Genomic DNA, 25,999 nt, shown 5'->3' with positions numbered 1-25,999 from the left:
TACATTCTGTACATAGCAAGGTAACTAACACTGTTTATTCCAGTTTACTTGAGTAAGTAAAAGAAACATCCCTCTCCATGCAAGTTCATGCTTTTACTAGGAGACATTTTGCAATTAATAAAACATATCCTCACTCATTACTTTAGAAATTTATCTGCCAGTTGTTGTTTGGCCCCTGGTGAGGACCAGGTCAATGACATTTCAACAATGTACAATCCTAGATAGCCCTAAAAGATGTCCAATGTGTCCTCTCTTTTAAAAAAATTTGGTATGATTTGAGGGAAATTTGTCTGCTATTTTTACTTTGTAGATGACACTTTATATTTTTCATTGTATAAATATGTCTAATGTGTTGATCCATTTTTCCCCGGTGTTCTCATTTTCAGGATGTTCCCTCTCAAGCCTATCATTAGATTGTCATCATGTTACCATGAGCTTCAACACAGTTGTTGTATTATCAATTTAGCATATATCCCTAATAGAATTCTGTCAAAATATAAATGGTTCTAATTTAGAAATAAATAATCAACAAATATTATTAGGTGCCAGAAGTATTTTTAATACCATTTGTTGCTTGTTGGAAAAATATGTGTAAATATTTGAAACTGAATATATCACTTGTTAAAATTTAAAATCTGATCACATCTAGCATTGTACAAAACATTCCAAAAATTTTTCATGTTAACCAACCATAGTATTCAACTGGTTAAGCTTTATTATATCTTTCATTATTAATAGTGTATTGTGCTGTTAGACAAAATATGAGGATTGGCTGAAAGATTCATTGACCGACCAAGACACTCTCATGGAATATGACCAAATGTGGCTTATTTTTCAACATAGTCCCCCTTACATTCCACAAACTTCTTACATTGGTGTTACAGTGCTTGGATCAAATTGGTAAAAACGTTTTCATCCTGTTGGTCAAAAAAGTAGTCAACAGCAGATTACTGTGATACTGGTTCCCAGCCAAGTGTTTTTTCATGTTGGGAAAATTGATAGTCAAATGTGGCCAAATCAGAAGAATACGGAGGGTGATCAACCAATTCAAAGCCACAATCATGCATAGCAGCCATTAAAACCAAGGAGTTGTGTGCTGTAGCTTTGTCCTGATGAAACAAGACCCTTTCATCAGTTTTCCTGGGTGTTTGGCCTTGAAAGCTTTTCATAACTGCCATAGCAAGTTGGCATAATACTTTTCAATGATGGTGTGGCCCATTGCAAATGAAATGACCTTGGCCTTTTTTGAAGCAGGTGAGAAGGAGCATTTCCACTGCATGGATTGTCTCTGGCTTAACCCAACACTCATCCTGGCTTAGAAAAGATTCAAGAAAACCAGCTGAATCTGCTTCATACAATGTCAAATTTTCCCATGTTATGATCAGGTATCAGAAAACATGGCACCCACCAATCAGAAAACTTTGTCATGCCAAGTTCATTGTGTAGAATATTCTCAACTTTCTCATGGGATATGCTAATAGCATTGGCTATTTAATTTATAGTCAACCACCTGTCGTCCATCACCATGTGGTGAACACAATGTTTTCCTTGGTGAGGATGGTTGCAGGACGTCCAGGCCTTGGATAATCATCAAGACTCTCCCTTCCCCTCCTAAATTCAGCTGCCCACTCTTGCACTGTTGATAAAGCTAAAGTATCAGCCCCTAATGTAGCAACCATGTCAGCATGAATGTCTTTGGGGGCTAAACCCTTTTTCTACAGGTGCTCGATAACACCATTATGTCAAATTTTGAGTCTTCTTTGAACAGTCAGATGTGTCTGTTCAAAGAAGACTTTCAGTTTACCTGGAAAGAAACAAAACAGTTATTAAGAAGAGCATGCAAGATTTCACAGCTCTAGCATAACTCTTTCATAGTCAGCCTATTAACTTTTCAGCACCCCCTCATACTTAATTCTATCTGGTAACAAGGAAGTTTACAAGGAACGGTCAAAGGACAACAAACTAGACGAAACTGAAATATTTACTATCATATCAATCTTCAGTAATAAAATACATTGATGAATATTTACTTACACTTCCAAGAAGATCATCATCATCTAACATCTGCTTCCCATACTAGCAATAGGGTGGACAGTTTGACTGAGGACTGGCAAGCTGGGAGGCTGCACCAGGCTCCAGTCTAATTTGGTAAGGTTTCTATAGCTGGATGCCCTTCTGAGAGTTAATTGAATTGACCCCAGTACTTCTTTTTTTAAGCCTAGTGCTTATTCTATCAGTCTCTTTAGCTGAACCACTAAGCTATGGGGATGTAAATACACACCAACATCATTTGTCAAGTGGGTGGAGGGGCAAACACAAAAATAAACACACACACACATATATGATGAACTTCTTTCAGTTTCCTTCAACCAAATCCACTCACAAGGCTTTGGTCAACCCTAGACTATAGGAGACTTGCCCAAGGTGCTACAAAGTGGGACTGAACCTGGAATCATGTGGTTGTGAAGTAAGCTTCTTACCACATAGCAACACCAGCACCTCTATATTTATTAGTTGTTTTTCTATATTATGCCTTTTGTGAACAATAATGTCATTTTGATTACAACAGGTTAATCACTAATTTACAGCCTTTCTGACTGCAAGACTGATGGGAATTTCTTTGTACCCTCATCATCATCTTCAAACATCTGTTTTCCATGCTGATATGGGTTGGATGACTCGACAGGAATTGGCAAGGCGAGTCCACACCAGGCTCCATATTGTTTTGACTTGGTTTCTACAGCTGGATGCCCTTCCTAAAGCCAACCACTTTACAGAAGGTACTGGGTGCTTCTTACACAGCACATGCTTTTTACATGGCACCAGCACTTTTTATGTGGCACCAACACCAGTGCTTTTTACGTGGCACCAACACCAATGCTCTTTATGTGGCACCTTGGTTTTAGAATATCAATTCTGTTATGGTGGGTAGGTGCTTGCAACTTATGTGAAATATATTCCACAAGGTATTTGTCTGAACAGATTTATTGGTTTTCACACAAATATAGATAGTCAAAAGCCATATACATACACTGAGTTTATGTTAGAAGACACTTTCCCAAGGCGCTGCACAGGGAGATCACTTTTGTTTTTGTTTTCTCTCACAGCATTATTATTCCCTTCCTCTACAAATCTGTCTTAAAAATAAACCAGTATTTTAAGCATGAAAGCGTTAATATTAAAATTAGATCAACTCACTGACATGAAAATTGGTGCCCACAAAATTTAGCATGACATTCTTAAAATTTCTAGAATATTTGTTTTTATTACAGCAATTAGAGCATGTTTCAAATAAAACCAGTAACACATGATCAAATGTACAAAAATATATTTATTGTTTTCTTGATTTTGTTTTCTTCTTAAATTTGCACATCTTATTATACTGCGTTATTGACTTATGAGCTTTTGTAATTAATTTCTTCAGTTGTTCTTCCTAGAAAAAAGAAAAAAGAAAAAAGAAGAAAAAAAAAAAGAAAACCTCTTTAATGAGTTTATCCAGTTTATTTTTTATAAACTATATGAGAAAATGAAAATGGAAAATCTACAATAAAATATAATTTGAATACATCCAGCAACTGTAAATAGGTGTCAGAGGTGGTTTTAATAACTATGACATTTGTTAGAAAGTTTTTGGAAATATATTGATTAACTGTAAACAAAAACATTATTAGAAATAATAACATTTCTAAATTTCTGAGAGACTTAAGCAGTAGTGATATGATAAAGTAGTTGTATACTGTCAACTTAACGTGACAGTCCCAACTACTTTATCGTATCACTACTGCTTAAGTCTCTGAGAGATTTAGAAATGTATCATTTCTAACTTTGTAATCAGTGAATGTGTTTCACTAGAATTACTATATGTTTACGAGAGCTTGACAGGCATCTTCAGCCAGCAAGTCATGCTACTCCAGGCTGATGACAAGCAAAAACTCAGAAACATATCCCTGGATGCAGGCTAGGCTGGGTGGAGGTGCTTGTCTCCCCCTCGTAAACATAAGGACACAGGAAATGTGTCAAGGCCAACAGGAAGCGGTCCAGCTTCCTAGGGCTAAATAGCAGTAGTATGATTCCCTTATTGGGACTGTCATGTTAAGTTGACAGTATACAAAAACATCATTGCAATACTGATTCTACTTCGTGCAACAACAAGGAATATAAACTTGAGACAGAAATGAAATTGCTTATACTGTGATATGTGAGCAGCTACCAGAAGTCCCTTTCTCAGCTGCTAACTTGATCTATCTCAATCTATACATGAAAGAAAACCAGAAGTATTGTGTACAACTTTCTACAGAAGGTTTTCAAAAACTTGGTCATGATTTTGATAGCCCTGATAGTGTCAGAAAATGGCAAATATTTTGAGACCATCTTCAGCCTCTTGGTCAATGTTAGTCCTGAACACTGAAATTCTTTCTGCAATGTCCTTCTCTCCAAACTACAGAAAGTACAGGAATGACAAGAAGGATGAGTTGCAACAAAGATAAAAATAAAAGGCAAAACACCAAATTGCTTCATTAACTAAGTCTTATGATGTAAGATTTTCTAATGTTGGCCCATGTACATTTTTATTTATTTATCTCTTGATGTAGTTCAACAACCAATCCCAACCAATTTGGATTCACAGTATGGGTTGTACTATTCATCCTTTTTATTGCTGAATAAAAAATGTGGCTCACAAGACCTCCATTCAGGTAATTTTCTTGAGTCACCATCTCATCCTTGTATGCTAATCAATCACAAGATTACCCATTTACAACTTGGTGAACAGGAGCAATGTAAAATGAAGTATATTGCTCAAGAACACAATGCATAGTCTGGTCTGGGAATTGAGATTATGATCTTGCGATTGCTGGTACTATTATAATGCGGTGAGCTGGCAGAATCCTTATCATGCCAGATAAAATGTTTAGCAGCGTTTCTTCCAGCTTTTACATTTGGAGTTCAAATACAGCTGAGGTCAACTTTGCCTTTAATCTTTTCAGGGTCAATAAAATGAGCATCAGTTAAGCACTGGAGTCAATGTAATTGACTAACACCCTCACAAAAATTTTAAGCCTTTTGTTTAAGAAATCATTATAACAATCAACAAATCTTCAACACACACACACATACAGTTGATATATATAGACACACACACCCATGTTCATACAATATTCAAAAGTGTAACAAGTACACAAACAATGTAATTCAAATAAGCACACACATCCAAACATGTTATAGATGCACTTACATACCATACCAACTTATAACGAAGAACAAAATTAATTTGTTGTGATGAAGGAGTAAAATGTTGCTTCCATTACACAGTATCTGTGCAAAAGAATTCTTAATCTGTGATTTAATGGATGCAAGGATCATCATCATCATCATCGTTTAATGTCCGCTTTCCATGCTAGCATGGGTTGGACGATTTGACTGAAGACTGGTGAACTAGATGGCTACGCCAGGCTCCAATCTGATCTGGCAGAGTTTCTACAGCTGGATGCCCTTCCTAACGCCAACCACTCTGAGAGTGTAGTGGGTGCTTTTACGTGCCACCGGCACGAGGGCAAGTCAGGTGGTACTGGCAACGGCCATGCTCAAAATGGTGTATTTTACGTGCCACCTGCACAGGAGCCAGTCCAGCGGCACTGGCAACGACCTCACTCAAATGTCTTTTCACGTGCCAGGAAGGTGACGCTGGTAATGATTACGCTCAAATGGTGCTATTTACGTATACAATCAGTTTTGAGAAATTTTCAACTATGGCTAGATGTGAAACAAATTTTAACATCAGAATATGATTCTGGGTGCAAATAATCTGAATTTTAACATCAGAATATGATTCTGGGTGCAAATAATCTGAATTTCAACCCAGAATCATTTGATGAACAACAAGAAAAAGAAATTAAATCATTGAAACTAAGTGAATATTTCTAAAATTAAGTTATTTGTCTGGACCTCTATGGTGTCAATGTTATCTTCTTGTAGTCATTGTTCCCTCTAAGCTGTGCATGTGTGTGCATGTTTTACAGATCATCATCATCATCATCATTTAACATCCAGTTTCCATGCTGGCATGGGTTGGATGGCAAACTGGGGAGCAGCACCAAGTTCCAGTTGTGTGTTTTGGCTTTGTTTCTACAACCAGATGCCCTTCCACCCATCACACAGAGTGTACAGGGTGCTTTTTTACGTGGCCCCAGCACAGATGCTTTGTACTTGGCACTGGCACCAAAGGGTTTACCAAGTAACTTGCAAAACAAAAACCTATTCAACTGGAAGGGGAGCATTAACCAAGGTAGTTTAAGATATCAACTCAGCTGTAGCAGGCACGTCTTCTTGAGTTCAGCAAGACACCAGATATCTCAGTTCTTTGTCATCTTTGTAAGGCTCGGCGTCTTGAGATCAGCCTTCAATAATTCATCCTGTGTCTTCCAGGGTTTTCCTCTTCCACAAGTTCCATCCATTTTAAGTGATCAGCACATTTTTATGCAATTGTCTACATCCATAAGAATCACATGACCAAACCAGCAGAGTCTTCTCTCTTGCATACTGCATCTAATTCTTTTTATGCCCAACTTTTCTCACAATACATGAAAGAAGTAGTTGCCTAAAAATGAAGTAATAATTAATAATTACCATATTTTATGGCATATAAGATATACATCCCCCCTCCCCCAAAAAACACACCTCCAAGAAAATCACCCTGGGTCCTACATGCAAAGTTGAGCTTCCCATACGCTTTAATACACTAGAAACTTCTGAATGTGTGCTGCTAAAATTGGGGAGTGACTGTGAGTCATTTATACCATCAAATATAGTATATTTATTTCAGGTTTATATACATATGCACAAGTATTCAGTGCACACCTAGTTTCATCACAGGTAAAAAAAAAATAATAGTGACTAGTAAAACTTCGAGAGAACATTGCTCACAACTTGCAATTAATCATACATTGAACTAATTATATAGCACATTAGAGCATCCATATTTCAGTCTTGAAGCATTGCAACTGACACTTTTGACCTAAGAAATAAACTTGAATCAAACCTTTAAAACCAAAGACAACTAAAACTGATACATGAGGGAGTGCTGAACACTTCCTGGCTTTAAGGATATCATGAAAGGCCTGGTTGGAGGCCCAACATTCTGAGTTCTTTTACAGGTCAACCACTTTACAGAATGTACTAGGTGCATTTTACTTAGCACCAGCACTGGTACACCAGGTAACTTGCAAGAAGACCCCTTGACTGTGAGTGGGTGTAGCATGGAAGGTGGTGGTGTTGTGTCAGTTGATGAGAGGTTAACGAATAATAAAGGGATAGAGATAGGTGTCTTGCTGGCTACCCCAGTTAGAAAAGAAAGGAAAGATAGAGAGAGAGAGAGAGAGTTGATGGTGGAGATATGCTTGGGTCAAGGCATAGAACACAACCCCACCAGTGGGGCCTGACAGCATATTCTGATTTATACCCACCGCATCATGTTGGTTCCTTACCCCTTTGAGCAACATCAAATTCACTCATCCGTCCACAAACACTCTCCAAGTTTTCCTATCATTTATAAACTCCCTTGCCTCTCTCATTTGAAAACCTCTGACCACCAAAGCTTTCCTCACTCCATCCATCCACACAAATCAAGGTCTGCCTCCTGGTTCTGCTGCCTACCACGTCGTCTGCCTTCATCACCCTCCTTACCATCCGCTCCTCTCTATGTGACCAAACAGCCTCAACATTTGTCTGTCCATTTTGGTTGTTAGTTTTTCTCTCATTCCTGCTCGCCTTCGCACCTCCTCATATATATATATATATATATATATATATATATATATATATATATATATATATATATATATATATGTATATATATATATATATATATATATGACAGGCTCCTTATATATATATATATATATATATATATATATATATATATATATATGAAAGGCTCCTTACAGTTTCCATCTACCAAATCCACTCACAAAACCTTGGTTGGCCCAGAGCTATAGTAGAAAACACCTGTTCAAGTGCCAAAAAGTGGAACTGAACCCAAAACCATGTGATTGGGAATCAAACTTCTTAACCACAACTACACCTACCTTAGATAGAATATCTAGATATTTACACAGACTTCCAAGAGTATATACAAAGTTTTAGTCATTCACACACATGCATGCATACACACACTAATAGTGTAACGTATATTTATAATTCATTTTTTTAATATTATGCATTTTATGAATAATAAAGTCTTTTCAGTTACAACATGGCTAATCATTCGTTCACAGACTTCTCACAGCAAGATTAACAGGAATTTCTGTGCAACTTAAGTGGAATATACTCCACAAGGTATTTTTGTTTGAAAACCGTAGTTTATTGTTTTCACACAAATATAAAGTGCCAAAAAGATTCATACATACATGCAGAAGGTTACTGCACGGTTTGCATCTATTAAATTTCATTCACAAAGCATTGCACAACCTGAGTTTATGATAGAAGACACTTGCCCAAAGTGTTGCATGGTGGAACTGAACCTAGAACCCTCTAACTTCTTAACCACACAGCCATACTCGAGGCAGAGTTTACTCACCACACCTTAACCGTTTTAACATTCAGATTATTTTGTCAAATGTAATGTTTATTTATTCACATTATTTTGAATTCATCATGCATTATCTTGTAGCTTTGAAATTTTTATGATATGATTGCTTAATTTTAGAATGACATTGTCGGGCAGGTGTAAGAAGAAAGACCTGACCAGTATGAAATAAAACAGGTAGAACATTTTAGTTGGATATGGCTGATTTAAATGCTCAAGGGTTAAAGTAGTAGTTCTCAACCAGTTGCCAGTACCTCCTGACTGGCCTTCATGCTGGTGGCACGTAAAAGCACCCACTACACTCTCGGAGTGGTTGGTGTTAGGAAGGGCATCCAACTGTATTAACTCTGCCAAATCAGATTGGAGCCTGGTGTAGCCATCTGGTTCACCAGTCCTCAAACAAACTGTCCAACCCATGCTAGCATGGAAAGTGGACGTTAAACGATGATGATGATGATGATGATTCATATAAGACTTTGTTGTTAAAATTTAGGTGCAATAAACTGGTTAAACTTCTACAATATACAAAATATTTTAACAACTTTTTTATGCAATTCTCAATAATGTCAAATTATAAAAATGTAATCAGAATCTTTTAAACATCAAATGGCTTTGAGGGTCCACCTAAGTAAAACAGAAACCAAAAGGCAAAAAATGGTTGAGAACCACTAACGTAAAGAATTCATCTGATGATTCCAAGCAAAACGTTTATAATCTTTATCAAGACAAGCACAGGTATAGCTCTGTGGTAAGAAGTTTGCTTCCTAACCACATGGTTCTGGGTTCAGTCTCACTGTATGACACCTTGGGCAAGTGTCTTCTACTGTAATCTTGGGCCAACCAAAGTCTTGTGAGTGGATTTGGTGGATGGATATTGAAAGAAGCACAGTGTGTGTGTGTGTGTGTGTTTGTCTGTCTGTGTTTGTCTTCCAGTGTCACTTGACAACAGGTGTTAATGTGTTTACATCCCTGTAACTAAAGAGTTCAGCAAGTACAGGAGTTAATTCATTTGATCAAATTTTTTGAATGTAGTACACCAGCTTGACCACAGTCTAAATGAGAAAAAGAAGACATTTTATACTCACTCGGAATTTTTCAGTGTTCTTAGTCTTTTCTTCATCTTTCTCATTTTTCTTTCTTTCAAGAAATAATTTATAATTTTCACATTTTTTTCTCTTGACAGGCTGCAAACATAAAACAGAATAGGGAAGAAAGTCACAATTTTGTTCAGCTTAAAAAGTAAAAACAATTCACAAAGTTAGTCATTCAAAGCATATAATCATCCTAAAGAATCAAAGCGATTGTTTTTAACCTTATTTTATGTCCAAATTTAAACAAGCATCAAGGCAGAAGCAACATTATTTATTTATTTTGTATAGTGGCTGTGTGGTAAGATGCTTGCTTCCCAACCACATGGTTCAGGGTTCAGTCCCACTGCATGGCACCTTGGGCAAGTATCTTCAACTATAGACTTGGGCTGACCAAAGCTTTGAGTGGATTTAGTAGACAGGAACTGAAAGAAGCCCATCGTGTATGTATGCATATATATGTGTATGTATGTATATACATATATGTATATATGTTTGTCTGTATTTGTCCCCCACCACCGCTTAACAACTGGTGTAGGTGTGTTTACACCCCTGTAACTGAGCAATTCAGCAAAAGAACTGATAAAATAAGTACTGGGCTTCAAAAAAACAAGTCTTGGGGTCAGTTTGTTTGATTAAAAATCTTTCAAGGTGGTGCCCCAGCATGGCCACTGTCAAGTGACTGAAACAAATAAAGGTAAAAGATAGGAATAGGTGAACAATACTATTGTCAGTAAGAGACCTCTAGTGGGCTAATTATCGGTTTTTGGCATTCCGATGTCACTGAAAGCAGTCATAAACAATGGTGTGAGTGGGCAAGATATGTGTGTGTGTGTGTGTGTGTGTGTGTGTGTCAACACATGTAGACCCACCCTTCTTCATTTTATCTTTTAATTTAGATCCTTTGTCATGTTTTATTCTTGTATTACTTTATGTTTGTTATGTATTCACTGAAATCTATAGCCAGACCAATTTACTGGTTATAACCCAGAAATGTTTTCCATTCACTGTCAGTATAGCCAATATCCTACAGGGGACTACAACATGCCACGCGAAATTCAGTATATGTAACAACGTATCTTATTTAAAATGTGACATCTGACGAGATGCAACCTGCAAATATGGAGGCAACACAACTAGCTGTGCAATATCCCACCCAGAAGGGACAGATGCAGGATGTGTTGAAACAGTCGTAGTGCTGAATAAAAATTCTTGCCAACTCCATTTTTCATTTCCCTCATTCATTATAAACTCAACGCACACTACAGAATTCTTGACATAGATCCAGTACAATTATATCATAACCGTGGATGACATCAAATAGACTAAACGGTGTGAGTGCTCTAGCAAATTCTTGCCAAACATACTTGCACAAATGATTTGTCTATAGTGATCAAGTGTTTGTGCTGTACGTACTGTCTGACTGGCCTTCGTGCTGGTGGCACGTAAAAGCACCCACTACACTCTTGGAGTGGTTGGCGTTAGGAAGGGCAGCCAGCTGTAGAAACTCTGCCAAATCAGATTGGAGCCTGGTATAGCCACCTGGTTCACCAGTCCTCAGTCAAATCATCCAACTCATGCTAGCATGGAAAGCGGACATTAAACGATGATGATGATGATTAGCTCACTCCCTCCATCAAATCGATGTTGCCTGAACAGGTGCAAGTTGTACTATACATCAGGTGCTGAAGTGATTATATAGAGAAACATGAGATGAAGTGTTTTGCTCAAGAATACAACACACCACCCAATCCAGGAATTGAAACCACAATCTCACAATCATGAGTGCAACACCCAAACCACAAGGCCATGTACCCTCACATATATATATGTATATAAACATATACATGTGTGTGAGTCTGTATTCCTATAGTCTTGATCTTGTTTGCATGCTGTGCAAAAGCAATGTCACTGTGTAGGCTGTATTATTGATTACATCAGTCACAGAAACATGTTTGACCATTCAATAGCTTATCATATGAAAGCCCAAAGGAAATAGTATTTTGTTTACAAACAAGTAGGGTTGGTAACAAAAGAGAGCAGTCATCCAGTTTCACTGAAAGTGCCTCAAAACATTCCAAAGGTTCTTCCTGTTAGCCAGCTATGGTATCCAACTGGCTATTATATTTCACATTATGAATCATAATTCTAAGTAGTTAATCTAAAAAGAACAAGGAAGTTTACAACAAAAAACTCATGCAAAATTCAGGACAACAAATTGGGTTCAACTGAAATATTTGTACATTATTTACATTTGACGGGTATTTGTCCTCGTCTTGTTTGTTGTTAACACGTTTCGGCTGATATACCTTCCAGCCTTCATCAGATGTCTTGGAGAAATTTCGAACCTGGGTTCTCATTCCTAAGGTATTTTTCAATATTATTATTATTATTATTATTATCATCATTATTCAGGTCACTGCCTAGAATCGAACTCGGAATCTTGGGGTTAGTAGCCCACGCTCTTAACCACTACGCCATATTGAAAAATACCTTAGGAATAAGAACCCAGGTTCGAAATTTCCCCAAGACACCTGATGAAGGCTGGAGGGTATACCAGCCAAAACGTTGTATTAACAACAAAGAAGATGAAGACAAATATCCATCAAATGTAAATAATGTACATAGTTCCTCATCTCTTAAATATAGAACTGTGAGATATTTACATAAATCTTTCCATACTATGCATTAAATTTAATGAAAGCTGAGCAGAAATATCAAACAAACCTGATGATATCTCTCTCATCTAATCTATGCTAATATGGGAAAAGTGGACATTAAAACAATGATGATGTTGACAATGATGTTTGAGCAGCCAACATCAACAATGGCAATGAAGTTAATGTTCTTGAAGATGATTATTACAGTTACATGTTTCCAAAGTTAAGGACTGAGACCAGCTGATCGCACGCTGTTTCAAGAGAGATGATTGGAAAGTTATCAGTTTGGATATTTTGTTGGATTTGTCATCAAAAGAGCTGTCACTTCTATTGCTGTCATTGTGAGGTGGAATGAAGTACTGAGTGCAATAAGTATGGTGACTTTATTTAAAGCTGTAACGCTGGAGAGCATCTTTAGAAGTGAAAGATAGTGGAGATAGTCTCTAGATATAGAGGCTAAGTGTGAATAAACCTGCCTTGTGACAAACAAGTAGTCATGGGCCATTAGTAGCAGCAATGCAATGACCCAACAGTAGCATTGTTAGATCTATAAAAAAACTGCACATAACCTTCGATGATGCTCTGTAACAAAGTGAACAAAAATTACTTTCAAATAAACTTTGCTTTCATCTATGAGTTAAATAGATGCTGACTTCTCTCTCAAGCTATCCCATCATTGATGTTCCTCTAGGTCAAGGGCATGAGAGTGTCTATGTCTGCTTACCACAATACAGGTACCTAAAACAGTAGTGATGGTATGGTACATGAGAAGAAAAAGTTCTGTGGTAAGAGAGAGGGAGAGATATTGCTTGTATTTTAAACTGTCATTTCGTTTGACTACAATGAAAGTGACAACACAATTTTCTATTTCTTCCTTATTCTCATCTGAGTAGGAGGAGCATCAAATGTTAGATTCTTCCCTCTTCACAGCCACAGAATTTGACAAACTCTTATGGTAATGTAGACCATCACTAATTTTCTCAGATTTCATTCTACTTCTAATAAAGATGTCTAGATTGGGAAATGCAAGTAAGAAGTTTCAGCAAAGTTGAGTAAGATTTTTTTTTCCTAACAGACCAGAATGCACAGCTGTTGTTGAGTTGAGGATTTTCAGGTTGTGTGCTCTGCTTGGATAAGTTTTCCTTGTAAATTAACAACTCCACATTAGCATTGGTAAGTGATTTCTAAGAGGTGTGGCATTTCATGCTGAACCTCTTATAAGTCACTCAAATTACAATTTTGATAATCTGTGAAATGTATAGAAATACTGAGCTAATTCTTTCAAGAATACGCTCAGTAATCTATCTCAGATGGGTTACAGATGAAATGTATTCAGTCATGAGCAATTAAGAAAGAATTACCAGAAATTCAAACAATTAACTGATTTAAACAATTGAAAAATGCATACAATCATGGATGTATGATATTTGTTTAATATTCTTACCAGGAAGGTATGAGACCACCAAAGAGTAAAGGTAGAAAAAAATTAGGTATATTTAGATATCCTATAGAATAGCATCCAAGATAAACTAATGTGAAACATGAAAGAGAGAGAGATAGACAGACAAAGAGTGAGAGAGAGAGAGAGTGCCTTATGTAGTTACTCTACTTGGTAGAAACAGCTGCCAAATCTTCCTTATATTGTATGTACTCCACTACCTTAAATAACGAAAGAATGCATTGGGTGTAGTTTGAGGCAGATCTCTTAACTCAGATTACGCTGCCAAAAGTAATGCTTATTTATTCATATTGCTTTGAATTAATCATGCATTATCTCAAGTTTTGAAATTTTGATGATGTGATTGTATATTTTTAGTATGACATTGTAAGGTAGGTGTGAGAATCCAGACCTGGCTGGTTTGAACATAAAACAAGTAGACTATTTGGGCCAGATATGGCCGGTTCAAATGTTAAAGGGTTAAAGGACTGGAAGGGCTTTGACTGTAGGTCACCTCAATCAGAGTTGACCCAATGTTAAACCACAACAAAATGAGAGCAAAAGCAGAGAGAGAGAGAGAGTTGCAACTCATCCAACCTATCAAATACTAGCATATAACAAATTAAAATCAAAATTTAGCAAAAAAGAGTATTTGTAGCATTTCATTGCAAAAATTGATGTGCCAAATCAGTAAATTTCTAAAATATATGTAGTTGTTTTAAACATTTATTTAAAAAATCTCAAATACTTCAACATCAACAATTTAATGACTTTTCACAAATTGATTATAAGTATGGGAGTCTGGTATATTATTGTGAAGATCACTGGCTGTGTAAAGAGAAGACGTTTTAACACTTTTATTGCCTCAAAGAAGAAATATGCAGCTTTTTGGAGATGAAAAAAATTGTTCCCAAACTGATCTTGCATTTCACATGGATATTATTACCCAAATAATAATTCTTACATAAAATGTAAAAGAAAAATCAGTAAATTATGGATTGTATCATCATGCCAAAGGTTTTGAAATCTAACTTAGGAAAATCAATAAATAATCACCTAATCCATGCTAGCATTGAAAAATGGGTGTAAAACAAATGAACACAGGACTGGTGGCATTAACCAACCACAAGAAGTCTTAATATGTAATTCATGCTGCTGAGTGAAATGACTTAAAACAGAACCATGATCTAGGTTTAATGATTTTAAAGTCAAAGAAGTTGATTTTATTTTATGTATTTTGCAAGTCCATTTAATATTGTTGCAAAAGTAAAACAAGAAAAATAAGTGCAAGGGGAAATAACCGAAATTCAGAGAAAGGAACTTTTGAGTCTAACATTTCAAAATGAATCCTTTAATGCAGTTTTATATACTTCTTCCTGAAGAATCCCACCCCACAAGAAACATGCTTTGCTAGTAGATACGTCACTATGTTCCATAGTTCCTACAAATATGAGTAAGATTTTTCTCTGAATGAAAGCCATTAAATCAAAAACATCAAAAATTATAGACAATGATAATGAAAACAGTTTGTTAGTTGACTATCTCGAATATTTCCAAAAACTGAAACTAAGTTTTGCATCATCAAGTTACATATTAAAATTTTCAAGTAATTTCTTTTTTTTTACTATCATCATCATCATCTTTGTTGTCTTAATGCTCACTTTTTTATGCTTGCATGATCCGACAGTTCTCAGTGAAACAGATATTCTACAGTCATCTGCCATTACTCTTGTCATCCTTCACAATATTGGACATGTTTCCACAGAAGATTGGAAATAAATGACACAGCACATATGATGATGACACACATTTACAACTATCATCAAGATGAGAAAACACACATGTACACACATACATACACAAACACAAACAGTGGCCTTCTTTCAGTTTCTGTTTGCCAAATATAATTATAAAGTTTTGGTCAACGTAGGGCAATAGAAGACTCTAGCCCAAGTTTCCACACAGTGGGACTGAACCTGAACTCATGCAGTTGGGAAGTGAACTTCTTTACCACACAACTGCATCTGTGCCTACTAACACCCATGCCAATGCAAAACCTATATAAACATTTTAAAAATAGGCGTAGGAGTGGCTGCGTAGTAAGTAGCTTGCTTACCAACCACATGGCTCCGGGTTCAGTCCCATTGCGTGACACCTTGGGCAAGAGTCTTCTACTAAAGCCTCGGGCCGACCAAAGCCTTGTGAGTGGATTTAGTAGATGAAAACTGAAAGAAGTCTGTTGTATATATGTGTGTATATATATATATATATATGTATGTGTGTGTGTATATGTATGTGTGTCTGTGTTTGTCCTTCCAACATCGCTTGACAACAGATGCTGGTGTGTTAACGTTCCCGTAACTTAGCAGTTCGGCAAAAGAGACCAATAGAATAAATACTAGGCTTACAAAGAATAAGTCCTGGGGTCGATTTGCTCGACTAACGGCGGTGCTCCAGCATGGCCGCAGTCAAATGACTAAAACAAGTAAAAAAGTATGGTTTTCTGAGTGTAATATATGGTGTACCTTGCTTGTATAAGATGTTTGTTAAATTATCCTTTTAGCAATGTGGCCAATTTGTGGTGAGCAATATCTCATAAGAACTGCCACTAGAGGAAGCTTGTTTATGCCTGCTCTAGACTGTGTGGGAGCCTACACAAGAGCTGGCAGGGGACAGCAAGCCAAGACCTATATCAAGTAGATTTGTGACAACATAAACTGCAAGTCCTCTGACCATCAGAATATGATTAACAACAGAAATGGGTGACAACAAAGGATCACAGGAATCTGTACAAGCAGTGTGACATGACTATCAAGTCCACTACTATTCCTCATGCATATTTTAGACAAATAAGTTTGCTTCCCAAGAACATGGGTCCAAGTTCAGTCCCACTGCATGGCTTTCTACTATAGCCCCCGGGCCAACAAAAGCCTTGTGAGAGGATTTGGTAGAGAGAAACCAAAAGAAGATCATAACTATATGGTATGTGTGTGTGTGTCTCCTTGCCATTGCCATACAAGCAATGTCATTCATTTCCAATATTCAGCAAAAATATATCTGGCCATGGACTATTACCTTACTTGGAAATAGGGGAGGCTTGGCATCAGAAATTTGCCTCAAATATACACCATCTGACCCATGCAAGCATTGAAAAGTGGACGTTAAGTGATGATAATGAAGAAGTCAATAAGAAGTAAAAGTCTTACATGTGCTCCAAGTTTTATGAGATAAGATTCAATAGCCTGCTCTCTTTCTTTTCCTGTATAAGCTGACAGAGCTAATTTGGAAACTTCTCGTTTTAAATTACCAGATCTGAAATCTTTTATCTCTTTGTGTTTCTCTGTGGATTTTTCCTTTTTTCTTTTATTATGTTGCTGATGAAAATTCTGGAAATATAAGAAAAACAATACATTTTAGAAGTGTTTGTCATTATACCACATTTTGACAAATACAACGGTGAAATGGAGTGCGTGTGTGTGCACGCGCATACATACATACACATGCATATATATATATATTGGAAATTTCACTGCACATATGATTATCTTTTGAATTTTTGAAAATTCTATAATATAATCTAAAATAAGTTATTAAGACTAGATACCGGCTATGTCAGAGTTATCTGTTATTGCAAAACTTAACTTAACTGACATGGCATATTTGAAGCAGAATAGCATTGTTGTAAAATAAAAAAATATTCATAACGATAGTCTATTCCACCTTCCATGCTCATCATCATCATTTCCATGCTGGTATGGACTGAACGTGTGTGTGTGTGTGAGCATAACTAATCAGCCTTGTGTGTGGATTTAGTAACTGAAAACCGAAAAAATCTTGTTTTAATGTGTATTTATGAAAATAATATAATAGTGACATTTATAATAAACAATTTTGTGATATCCTGTTGTAATATCCTAATACACGATACGAGGAATTGTGATACAGGAAGGGAGGTAACCTCGGCGAGCAGAATGAAGACTGAAACATTGGGTAAGTGTTTAGTTATTTTAAGTAAATATATTCTACAAAATTTTAGATAAAATATATTGCATTTCATATTTTAATCTACAGCTCTTGCTAGCATATGCTGGGGGTAAATATATGTATTAAGGTACGAACGTAAACTTTTAATGAACTCACAACCTTCAATGTTGGAACAAATTCTGCAATGTTTTCTATCTGGCTTTCTAACAACCTAGCTTTGATCCACAAAAATATAAATTTGATGTCATATTCAGTGCCACGTTGAAAACAACCAACACACATTGTAAAGTGGTTGGCGTTAGGAAGGGCATCCAACCGTAGAAACCAAGCCTATTTAGATTGGAATCTGGTGTAAATCTCCAGCTTGCCAACTCTGGTCAAACCACCCAACTCATGCCAGCATGGAAAACAGACATTAGAGGATGATGATGATGATGACAGGGTGTTAAATATTAGAGCAGAGTGGTTGTTTAGCACCAGTTCAGCCCTGATCCAGCAGAGTTCTAGCCATGACCATCCTTTCTTGTATTCAGTGCATCTAAGACTACAATATTCAATGTATCCTATATTTTAAAGTTGTATGGTGTGGTCTTAGCAATATTTCTAGCAGGTCAAAAAACCATGTGGAAGTTAATCATTACTATCACCATTTAATGTTAATTTTTCCATACCTGCATTGGTTAAACAAATCTTCTCTAGCACAGGATCTCCTCACTTATTGTGATCCTTTATGAAGCTTCAACCTCAGTCCTACTGCATGGCACCTTGGGCAAGTGTCTTCTACTATAGCACTGTGTCAACCAAATGCTCATGAGTGGATTTGGTAGACAGAAACTGAAAAAAAGGCTGTCTCATTTCCAAAATTCTGTAGAAAACATAGCTGACCACAGAAAATCTGCCTCAACAAACTTTGTCTGACCCATGCAAGCATAGAATGGCAGGTGTTAAAATTATTTTTTTATTATGTAACATTACACTTTATACATAAGCAGTTCACTAGTTAAGGGACATCCACTAGAGAGTTGCTCACCAAAGTCAAACACCTGTGATCTCTCACTCTTGTGAACCTGTTAAAGGATTGATGCTAACTCTTACAACAGCAAAGCTTTGTATTGTTATCTGGCATGAGAATATAGCAAAATTGCTCTATTCCTCTTTCATTTCTTGAAGTGCAAGCATCCTGTGAGATTGTTTCACTATAACATCCACTTTGTCAGCTTTTTGTGTCAAAGAGCTGATAACAACTTACTCATTGTTACCTCTAACAATAACCCTCCAATTCAGATGGTACCACTCTTCCTTTTTCTGCAAAATGGTATCATCAGCATTTAATATGAACACCTCATGCAAGAGTTTCACTTTCTATGAATAGAGATTGTGAAAGCATCAAATGTGAGCCAACTTCATGTACTAGGATTTGCAGCCAAATCTCTCATATCACCTAAAAAAAGGGAAGGGCACACTGGAAAATGGAGTTCTCCATTAGGGATCAGCAATTTCTTTTACAATGGCTCAATTTTTTTTAAACATTCACACACATGTATATTACATCACATCTTACATATAAATCTATCTCAGCATGTTCCCTTACCCTACCATTTCCATCACAGGCAATGTTAATGCAAGCAAAAATTAACACTTTAGTATTCAGGTCATTCTGTCTAATGGAATGCTTATTTATTCACATTGTTTTGAATTACTCATGCATTATCTTTTTGCGTTGAGATTTCAATGATATGCTTGTTTATTTCTCAAATAACATTGTATGGTAAGCATGAAAGGCTAAATATGGTCAGTCTGTACATAAAACGAGTATAATATTTGGGCTGGATATGGCCAGCTTAAATGCTAAAGGGTTAAACATTTTGTGACACAAAAAGAGTAAGTAAAAGTCATCAACTACTCAATAGCCCACATATGCATTAACTTTGAACTGAATTTTTTTAGGAAGAGTCTAAGATCACTTCTGTAGCACATCTGCTGTGAAGATCCTAGATTGGATAGTCACTCTAAAACACCTTTGAGCTTAGTCCTGCCCCTTCAGAGCGAACATGGGAATCTAATCTCCTTCAACAAAGACAGACATAATCATTACACATGTAAAGGAAAATGTATTGCATGATCTAAAACCTTTGAAGTTGCTCATGGTGCATGCCAGGCCTCACAATAACTGATCTGTATGCAGCAATGCCAAAGCTGCTTCTAAAGAAACAGACTCCTTCTTCAGGACATTAATCAGTTGTTGAGTTCATGTTTGTTATCCAGTTTTACAACACTTACCACTCAGATTTATGGGAAACATGCAAAATTATTAGTTTACATATTTTGTGTTATTTTTATTTTTTAAGATTTACACATGCATGGAGAGAGAGAACTCAATACATGACTATATGTACTTTTTTTTATTTTATAATCAGCATAAAGTTACAAAAATGACTCTGAAACTCTCAATCAGTGAGTCACTTTTATAACTTTCTGCCTATTATAAAATAATATGGGAGTAGGCGCAAAAGTAGTAACCTGGGCCAATGAGTAACCTCTGATTTCTTGTTATTTTCTACGTGTTTGAAATCAATATATTGCAAGTATTGCATCATCATTTTGAATTGCTACATTATATTTAGGAGTAAAAATTGGTCTGTATAATTGTTGTTGAAGTTTAGGGAGTCCAAAACATAGTCAGGTGGCAGGTCCTATTTTCTCAAGAAATATTTCCTCAACTTTGACCAGTTGTAATTGAGGTTGTTAATAAAATATCGGGATAACTTTTGGTGTTTAGCAATCAATATTCTTTCCTCTGTTAGATTCCAAGTCAATTTTTTCCAGCACTAATGTTTAATTTCATCGTTTTCAAGTTTAAAATGAGTAATGTCTAATTTCAATCATTTCTTCTCTTTAACTGCATGGTGAGTAAATATATTACAAAGAGGACACGCCAGCAGATTGTGAAAAAGCAATATAGAATATTTTATGTGGATCTTTTAAAATTTAGTCGAGTTTCGTTGATTTCACATCATGTGCCATTCTTCCTTGTTCCTCTTTCATTTGATCTAGATATTTAAATTTTTTTCTTGAATTTCTGATCTATATCCGATGTATAGGGTTGAATATTGATGTGTTTGAGTTTGTTTTCTGGAGAATTAAAACGACAAATTTACATTGTTTTGTCTTACTCATTTTGCCCGAGCCAAATTTGTCTTTCATATGCTCAGAGAACGGCGGTAATTTTTTGAAATAGTGATCAGATTATGTTATAAGCTTTTAATGCATTTAGGGAAGACCAATTGCTTAGGTTGATATAGTTTTTGTAAGGTAGTGAACATTTGTAAAAAGTATATTTTGTCTCAAAGTAAAAAATGCAACCAAACGACCTCATTTTGCCCCACCCTATCCCTTAAACATACTCGAATCATGAAATGTATATATAGAACACAATGTATGTTTAACCTCTAAAAGAAAACGTGAGAAATTTATCAGATAATTATTTCAAAAAGTATCTTACTTTTTTTTGCTTACTGGGATCTTTAAACACTACAATTTCTGGCTCCTTCTTGCCGATTTGAACTGAAGACGACGCCATTTTGGATTTCCTAAAGTGGAGTTAAAATAGTTAGCAATTTAAAGCCGCTATTACGAAAAAACAATAAAAGATTGACCGTAGGAACAATGTTAAATTCTTAAATTTTAAGTGAGATTTTAGTTTATAATTAATGATAAATGCATTTTTAACAATAAGAAATGTTGATGTAAGTGCGTTTATAACATAACACGTCTATTTTCCTTCCGCATGGCTGTGGTTAAGAAGCTCGCCTTGACACCACATGGTTTCTGGTTCAGTCCCAATACGCAGTACCTGGAATCCCGGGCCGACCAATGTCTAATGAATTAATTTGGTAGATGGGAACTATAACACTACATAAAACATAAATGAAAAGTGGTGCCTGTCAATTCAGAAAGATCCTTTCAAATTTTCACCAAATTATTTTTCATAAAATGTGGCTTGGTAAGCTGATGACAAAAATCGCTTTCATTTTTTTTTTCTAGAAATTGATAATAAAGATGTTACGAGCATGTAAAGTTATGTAATTTTATCCAGTCGAACACCTCCATTGTAAACATATCGTGTCTGTTGATTTCCATTGCCATTGCCCACACGAAACCTTTACAGGGTCTCCCAACTTGCTTTGAAGTCCTGCCAGATCTTCCTTAAACCACACCATAATGCCTAAAAGACAAAAAGGACGAAACATTGTGCCTCAGCACCGTTTATTTCCTTCTTTGGGGCAGGCTCACTTGTTGAATATGATGTATTCTTTTATCGAACTCACGACATTCGAGACACTTACTAGGTACAACAGATGGATATCAAATGTATTTTGGGCGGCGAGCTGGCTGAATAGTTAGCACACCGGGCAAAGTGCTTAGCGGTATTTCGTCTGTCTGTAGCGTTCTGAGTTCATATTCCACCGAGGTCGACTTTGCCTTTCATCCTTCCAGGTTTGATAAAGTAAGTACCAATCAAACACTGGAATTGATGTAATCGACGTATCTCTTTCCCGAAAGTGCTGACCCTGTGTCAAAATTTGAAACCGATATTAAATGTACTTTTTTCTTTTCCTTGCGATAAAATTGCTGACAAAGCTTGATAATAGAGAAAGAATTGGTTCCCACCTTTTTCCTTTAACCAATTCTTTCTCTACCACCAAATATTGGTTACAATTACATGAGCACTGCACCTTCCTCTAGATCAGTGCTTCTCAACCGGAGTCCATATGACTTTTAAGGGTCCATATAGGATTTTGTTGTTAAAGCATGTGCAATAAACTGGTTATACTGCTACAATACACAAAATATATCATGTAACCTAGCACCACTTAAATACTAAACTCTTCCCAATGAAATTCACCACTTAAACATCATATATCCAGCATCAGACTCCATAGACCAGACTATTTTTTCAATGACAGTAGGAAACCAGTAGTACTCTTTTACTAATTTACTTCTATGAGGTATACATGCGGAGAAATAAATTTGGCTTTTGTGAAGATATTTTCACTAAACATGTTTGTTCTATTAATAAGTTTAGTATCGTTTATTGTATGTTTTTTGTTGAAGGAAGTGAATTGATGAAGTTGATAGGGTACCAGCGCCAGATAGAAAGCTTTAGCGGAATTTGTTCCGACACCTAATAAGTTCATAAGTGTTTCCACGTGGTAAAAAAGACAATCTAGGGGCGTCAGACAGTCGGTGATATGGAGAGCTTTGACAGTCTATGCCATTAGTTAATGATGGAGTAAGCTATTCCACACGATAAAATAACTGGTATGGTGGAATCAGGTTAAATACAAGTTTGCGTAGTTCTGAGGTGTAATTTCAGATGAATAATAATAAGCGACAATGATGGTTTGCAGAATGGAAATAATTTCACAATGAACAAGCAAAGAATATTTACTGTGGAACTGTGCATGAGCCAGCTAGACCCAGGGAGGTTTTTTTTTTAATGTGATATGAGCGGCAAATGGTTTGAAGTTCATTAGCGGAACAGTTATAGCAATTGAATTATATTTCTTTCGTATTTAGGTTACAGATACATCCTTGTTTAATGATATTGAAAATAAAATATAGCCAAGCAGAACTTATTCTGAAGCGCCAATTTATTAGTGTACCATTTCTGTTGAATATATTTATCTTGACAAAAAAAAAAGGGGGAAAAAAAAAACAATGCAGCACCAAGCGCTTCAACTGGTCGCACACCTCAAGGTTTAACGGAACCTACTGAAGCAAGCCAGTACACTCACAGCATTACCACGGGCGATGGTGAGGCTAAGGCATTGGGAAAGCCAAGCGCCCTCACGGGCATCACCTGACACCTCGGTAAGGCGAACTGACAACATTGACAAGAACTTCGCGGTTAGTGGCCCAATCCTTCAGAACGTCTCAAATGCCACAGGCTGGAAGAGATAGTTCACTATCAAGACCCGATACTTCAGGTTTTTTTCCCGTTCGGCTACGGAAGAAGTGACCTCCCATTTACTGCAGCATCGAGGATGTGGGTGGGAGCAATGGAGTCGCAGACTGTGGCCTCCCAAATGAGGCATCTACTCGGGAACAGAGGGTAAGACCATCTGGTCTCTTTCCATCACTTGTGGATAACCCCGATGGCTTCAGAACAGGGGATATTAATCCGAGCAAGGACCTGCTCAATGATTAGGTTAAGCTCGGTGTGACGAGCGAAGCGACCTGCATTTAGGCAGCAAGACAGACCGTGATGACTTGTGGGGTTGAGGGGCCCACCACAGACGTCAGCTCCCACTCTGAGTGCGATGGAGATGCGCAGTTAATTTAGACTGAGTAGACCTCAAATGTTGGCTACAAGCAGAGCATCAATCCAGTCTCCCGAGAATTTTGCACTGGCTGAAAGTAGGCGACACCTTGAAAATTGATCAGATTGATCAAGAAGAGAGTTGAAAATGGCACCTGAATGCAGATTTTCCCATACTCTCTGTTTCTGGCTATCTTCAAATGTAACAGGAACTGACAAACTCAGCTCTCTCCGTTGTGATAGAGCTTCATCCATCTCCCTGTTGGAATTAGTCCATGTTGGAGAGGAGAGGATGTTGCCTACCAAAGGAGAGCAAGTGTGCATGGAGGAAAGAAAACAGGGAAGAGAGAGAGAGAGAGAGAGAGAGAGAGAGACGAGCAGCTTGTGCAGACCTAGACCTCCAAACCGTTTGGACAAAGCAACTTGGTCACAGGACTCTGGGGAGAGTTTGACATTGACCAAGCATTCGAGTTTCCTGAAGATATAAGTCATCAAAATAATGGAAGGACGACAAGAATCTATAAGAAGGACTAATTCTCAGAAAACACAATAGCTTAGGAATTGACAAGTAATTCCTAAGTATATATATATATATATATATATATATATATATATATATATATAGATGAGATTTAAGGTATAATTATACTAATGTGTCCACCTGTTTTAATTTAATTAAATTCTATGTCTTTGCTCTTCATTTAAATTGATGTAATGATTGCATTGTTAAATTAAATGGAGTTGCATGAAACGATCGTACTGCATTATCTCTGAATATCCTTGTTGCTTATTTTGGTATATACTTTATTAAAAAGCAGCAGAAATATTACAAAAACTGTTACTCAGAGTTTCACGTTCCCGTTCGTTGGACAGTTTTGTTTAGATTCTAAAAAAACTGTCCGACGAACGAGAACTCTGAGTAACAGTTTTTGTGATATTTCTGCTGCTTTTCAATAAAGCATATTACTGTACCTCTGGTATTCGAGTACTATTTTTTCCACCTTGTATCGCATTTATGTGCTTACTCCAGTATATATATATATATATATATATATATATATATATATATATATATATATATATATATATATATATATGAGCAAACTAGCGTTCTTACTTCTAACGGTCACTTACCTCATCATTTCGCATTTGTCTTGCTTCTATATGTTGGTTCCCTGACGAGGAATATATGTGGAATTCCAGCAGCTCTTACTTCTTTGGAATAGGATGCACATATATTTTGAAACATACGTAGGAATTAAAGGAACTTTTATTTATATGTGTTTTGCTCCATTTATTGTTATTCATTTCTACTCAAAATGCATCACTTTAACTTGGTATCTCTACCTATAAAACGGGTGTGACATCCTGTTTTTTTGTGTGATTTTTGCTACCCATGGTAACTATTAACATATTTACATTGTCAAGGTTTTTTAAACTGAGATAATATTAATATATACATAAACTAATATATATATATATATAAAGGTTGTATTTAAATACTGCAAGGTTTTATTCTATCACTCAATATTTCACATTCAACTTTTTGCCATTATTCGTTTTCTTGATTTGTTACAAATGCCACCTTACACTACAGAACAAGTGACACTTAGTTACGTCCCTTTACTTTCTGAATAACAATTCTGAGAAGTTTAATTTACAAATTCAACAGGAAAAAGCTTGTTTTATCCACTCTTTTAACATGTTGAATAAAATGCGGCCTCTCCACTACGTATCTTGAAATTCTACAATGTGAATTATGTCGTCATTATGTATTAGGAGTCACATATAGTCAGTTAGTCATCTTAAAATATTCAATTACTGGAACTATTATTTATGGTATATTAAATGAAATATAGCATTATCGCTCATGACATTTCGATGTGGTTTCATTTCCCTTGATAGAATTAACGTTTTCTCCATTTG

The 25,999-nt window shown here is 36.3% G+C and overlaps 1 protein-coding gene across 3 annotated transcripts; it reads right to left on the bottom strand.

Moving 5' to 3' along the window:
* Positions 1–3,311: 3,311 nt before the first annotated feature.
* On the bottom strand, positions 3,312–25,326 carry LOC106868119 (uncharacterized). Of its 3 annotated transcripts, none has more exons than XM_089359424.1 (5): positions 25,208–25,321; positions 21,254–21,341; positions 16,974–17,153; positions 9,667–9,765; positions 3,312–6,595 (listed from the first exon to the last, which is right to left on the bottom strand). In XM_089359424.1, the coding sequence occupies exons 1-5, from the start codon at positions 25,213–25,215 to the stop codon at positions 6,554–6,556; spliced, it is 417 nt and encodes a 138-aa protein (XP_089215550.1). In that variant the 5' UTR covers positions 25,216–25,321; the 3' UTR covers positions 3,312–6,553. The 3 variants fall into 3 exon arrangements, with proteins under 3 accessions (XP_089215550.1, XP_089215545.1, XP_089215557.1); XM_089359419.1 differs by having other exon boundaries at positions 3,312–3,433; positions 25,208–25,320; XM_089359431.1 differs by lacking the exon at positions 21,254–21,341 and having other exon boundaries at positions 3,312–3,433; positions 25,208–25,326.
* Positions 25,327–25,999: the final 673 nt, after the last annotated feature.

Source organism: Octopus bimaculoides, chromosome 1 (genome assembly GCF_046866305.1).
Source record: "Octopus bimaculoides isolate indiv1 chromosome 1, ASM4686630v1, whole genome shotgun sequence".
NCBI classification, from domain to species: domain Eukaryota; kingdom Metazoa; phylum Mollusca; class Cephalopoda; order Octopoda; family Octopodidae; genus Octopus; species Octopus bimaculoides.
This window is presented reverse-complemented; position numbering and strand designations above follow the sequence as displayed.